Source organism: Oryza brachyantha, chromosome 12 (assembly GCF_000231095.2).
Source record: "Oryza brachyantha chromosome 12, ObraRS2, whole genome shotgun sequence".
Lineage (NCBI taxonomy): Eukaryota > Viridiplantae > Streptophyta > Magnoliopsida > Poales > Poaceae > Oryza > Oryza brachyantha.
This window is the reverse complement of record NC_023174.2, coordinates 10,997,517-11,001,936: the sequence shown is the minus strand read 5'-3', so window position 1 is coordinate 11,001,936 and position 4,420 is coordinate 10,997,517. Positions and strand designations below refer to the sequence as shown.

General features: G+C 40.6%; 1 protein-coding gene across 1 annotated transcript; it reads right to left on the bottom strand.

Moving 5' to 3' along the window:
• Positions 1 to 639: 639 nt before the first annotated feature.
• LOC102716362 lies at positions 640 to 1,560 on the bottom strand. Its single transcript, XM_006663948.2, has one exon. The coding sequence runs from the start codon at positions 1,452 to 1,454 to the stop codon at positions 768 to 770; it is 687 nt and encodes a 228-aa protein (XP_006664011.1). The 5' UTR covers positions 1,455 to 1,560; the 3' UTR covers positions 640 to 767.
• Positions 1,561 to 4,420: the final 2,860 nt, after the last annotated feature.

Sequence of the window (4,420 nt, the reverse complement as noted above, 5' to 3'; positions counted from 1 at the left end):
AAAATATGACGAAAATATGTCAAAATATACTCGAATTTTAAGATTAAAAATTTATTTTTTTCTTATAAGCATGAGTAAAAAGTGAAATGATGAGGCTGCTATATTTTGGACGGATGTAATAAACAAATATTGTACAATTAATGTAAAACAATTATAATTTGGAATCAAAATGTTGATAGAATATGAACAAATTTGGATGGAATTTGAAACTGTACGTAGAAAACTAAATCAAAATATATTGAAGAGGACGAGTGCGTCCGTATTTCCTACCCGGGGCATCTCATATAGCTAGAGGGATATTCTAAGATGGCGTCTGATCTATGTAGATTTCATACAAATGCAAGAGGTAACTCCGACCTGCTTTATCATTTCCTAATCAAGATCTCAGGTAAATTAGTATTATGGTGCCAATTCCATACCAGTTTAATATATGTAATACTATCTACAAAGTTCACACTTTAAGAGATAAATTGATATAAAATCGATCGGTAATATCTGTTAAATACTTAAATTGCATTCGCTTGTAAGTTCAACTAGAACGATGAGAATCATGAATTTAATAAATCATTTAGGCACCTCTAAAAATGCAAAAATAGATTTAATTTATGCAATTTAAATAAACAACAAAACTATATTCGCAATTTGATAAAGCATTTATTCCATCCATAGTCCATTACAGAGTGCTTAAAGGCCAGTAATTTTATTGCATGCATGAACATGGTCTCAGAAGGATCACACAAAAGCACATGTGTACAACGTTCAGGCGTTCAGCAGCAGCAGACCAGCATCCTTGCCTCGAGCTGCCTCTCCATGTTGAACCTTGCGATGAAGTCCTCCACCCTACGGTTCAGCTCATCAGTTGGCAAGCCTGCGTCTTCCTCCTCGGTCGCCTCTTCCTCCATCATCATCATCATCATCATCTCGTCCTGCGATGATACTGCTTCTCCTTCCTCGGTTTCTGCATCGCAGAGATGAACAACATCGTCTTCTCCTCCTGGTTCCTCGGCCACGAGAATGCTCGATGCAGCGTCCACGTCTTCAGGTTCATCTCGCTGCCGTTGTTGCAGGCTGGCGTGGTCGTCATGTAGAATCGCCATGCCATCTTCTTGTTCTTCACTCATGTTCTCTTCTTCTTCAGCGACGTCGTTCTCCTGGGTAGTAGTAGCTGGTGGTGTGAAAGCTCCAACCCTAAATCCGATGGCGTCATCAGTGAAGCTCTCACCCTCGCTCTCGGAGAGCTTCGACTCGTTGGCGAGGAAGATGACGATGATGTTGGAGAAGACGAAGAGGCACCTCGGCGTCGCGAGGGTGGAAGCCGCGGAAGGGAGCGACACCAGGAGGAAGATCCTAGCGCAGGAGTACACGTGCGGCACCCAGGTCACCATGGACAGGACGACGGCCATGCCAAGAAGAGCGGCTCTGAGCACGGCGAGGCTCGCAGGACCTCCTTCCATGGCGGTTTTCGCCGTAGGGAGACGTGGTGGCGGCGGCGGCGGCTGCTGCTGCTTGGCTTTGCTGGAGGTAGGAGAAGACCATACATGTGCATGAGAAACACACGCAGGAAACGCAAATCGAGTGGATTTGCACACACCTGGGTGTGCCCTATTTATACTGCTGCGACGGTACGCCGTAGCAGTGGCCAATTCAGATGTGTTGCTTTCTCCTCGCAGGCTAAGTTATTCTCCAGTGTCAGCATCACCTGATTCTTGGCCTAGCTTTGTTTCTAGGGACCACTCTTTGGAAAAAGCAGTGGGAAAATGGCAATATATATAGTTTGGTCATCTCTATTTTGTTGCCCTGATGAAATGAAATTTGATCTCCACTGGACAGTACATGGCCCAATGTGTCTAGCAGGCTAGCAGCTAATGGATTCAGGAGAATTCTTATGTGTCTTGTTTTTGCAAATGGGAAGCACTGGCGAAGTGGTTATAGTATTACAATTATAGAAAGGGAGATTCGGACATCTGCCACTCCAAAAGATGTTACTGTTAGAGATGCCTATCGGATGATATAGTATCAAGTTTACCATTATAAAAAAGAATATGAAGTTGTAATATGCATTCTACTACAATTATTCATGATGTTGCAATTCCATTTTGGACTTTATCTATTAAGTTATATTTTCCCTCTGCTTATTTGTCAACAAGCTCATTGCTAGCTCTTCTCCTCCTGTCTCCAGGTATAGGATCAAAATGGTCAGGAAATCATTTGGTTCATACCAAAAAATAACTAAAACAGTTTTAGATTGAAAAACAATAGCATTACAGTGACATTTGTAAAGCGGCAATTTTTGGGGTAGCATGTGTACAATTTTCTCTAATTTTGTTTACATCTCTAGCACTATTGACTTCCTCGAGTTCCATAATTATTTTTGTTTTGGATAAGAGTCTAGTTATACTTTTAAAACTTTGACTACTAATATTTTTTAAAATATTTAATTTAAAACACTAGGACACAATATGTATATATGAGTCATAAACAATATCTTAATAAAAGCAAACAATGATTATATATATATATATATATATTAACAGAAGATCATAGTGTTAAGGTAGATATAAAAAATCACATGTCATTGTCCAAAACGATAATAATTTTCAAACATAAAGAGAGTATATCGGTGATATCCGAAATAGGCCCCCCTCTCGATGATAGGTAATCCTTAAACTCTGCGATCACCCTCTGGGCCAACTCAAATGCAGGGCGGCGAGGCAGTCTAATGCCCCAACCTGTCAAGCGGAAAGAAGGCATCGAGGTGGCCAACGCCCAACACCTATTGCCATGTTCCTCTGGTGAACAGGTAGGGCAAGCCCTGCTGTCCCAAACCCATCATAGTCAGGCAAACTACTGACAAGGCATTCGATGGCATGCGTGCTTCACGACCAAGGATGGTTCGGATCATGTGTGCCCCTTGCTCCGACATGACAGAGACGACGGGCTTGGGGAATCGTGTTGATTGCTAAGAGGCGGATGCACATGGAGAATGTCAAAAGAATGGGGAATAGCAACGTGACGTGTCCACAAGAGCAATATGGAGGCATTTAATGGCTCCCCCGCTAGCCACAAAGGGCATTAATTGCTATATTGTAGCTATCTCATTAATGAAGATTTTTAATTATTTCTATGTAAATAAGCTTTGTCTCGATCACCGTAGCAACCCCAAGAAGTATAAAAGGAGGATTGAGCCTAAGGGGGAAAAGTAGGACACATTCATTTACCGCAGGAGTAGGGTATTACGCGCCTGAGCGGTACAAATCTGTTTAACTACTTGCTTGTTTCGCTTTCCATCCTAAGGCACCTCTCACTTTCCAGTAATATCAGCTTGTGTACTCTCACGATTAACTCTCTTGTGCCAAACCCTATAAGGGATCTGTCACGACTCTGACTCATTGCTCTAGGAGTGATCCTCTAACAAAGTATATTTCTATATGGGAAAATTTTAATATAATCTAACGAAAGAACAAACTGAAAAGTCGTTTTGTGCATGTATATATAAGCATCCATATCCTCTACCATCATATCCAGGTCCGGTCCTATCAATTTATAGGCCCGGTGCCAAGGTTAAAAATGGGCCCCTTAATACTTATCCAATATGATAATGTTTGAAGTAAGTGTAATATATAAAAGATATTATTATCAAGCAAGTTGTCCATCTTAGCTTAAAATTTTCTTCTAACATTTGCTTATGCCAAGTCATTGATGATGGCGTCAATATCAATTTCATCTAATGATTTCTTCTAGATGCATAAAGTTGCCAAACCATTTAATCTTTCTTGGGACATTATGAATCTCAAATAATTCTTCAATAATTTTAGCTTGGAAAAGATTTTTTCCGCTGAGGCCACAGTCGCAGGCCTAGTGAATAGAACCCGATAAGCAATAGAAATATTAGGATAACAATCCGCTTATGTCACAAGCTCAAAAATCTCCATAGCAGCTATTAACTTATCTGGCAGGGTAAACTGCAGAACAACTAATTAACTCATAAATCAAGTCATTTATATCAACATCCGAGGAACCATCTGAAGAATTTTTTTGCAACTTTCATGCATTTGTCTTTTAGATCAGCAGCATCGAATGCCTTCAAGGATGTCGAGAGTTCATTAGAAATCTAAATATTTTATTGAATGACTGGAGATCTTTAAATCTGCTTTGAAGAACGAGCTAATTGCCATATCAACCATAACCATAGTCACGACACGACACTGAACATAATTGCATTGTATGATTTTTTTTCCTAGGCCTCAGCTGCTTCTACGCCCATACCTTGGATACTTGGGGTTGGGCCACCTATGCAGAGGCACAACTCATCCCTAGGTCGGGCCTAATGTCAATTTACGGTCACTAAAACGTGGGTTCCACTCTTCTATAACTCTATATGTTGTAACGACACTGTCAATATGACAGAGGATTTAAGGGA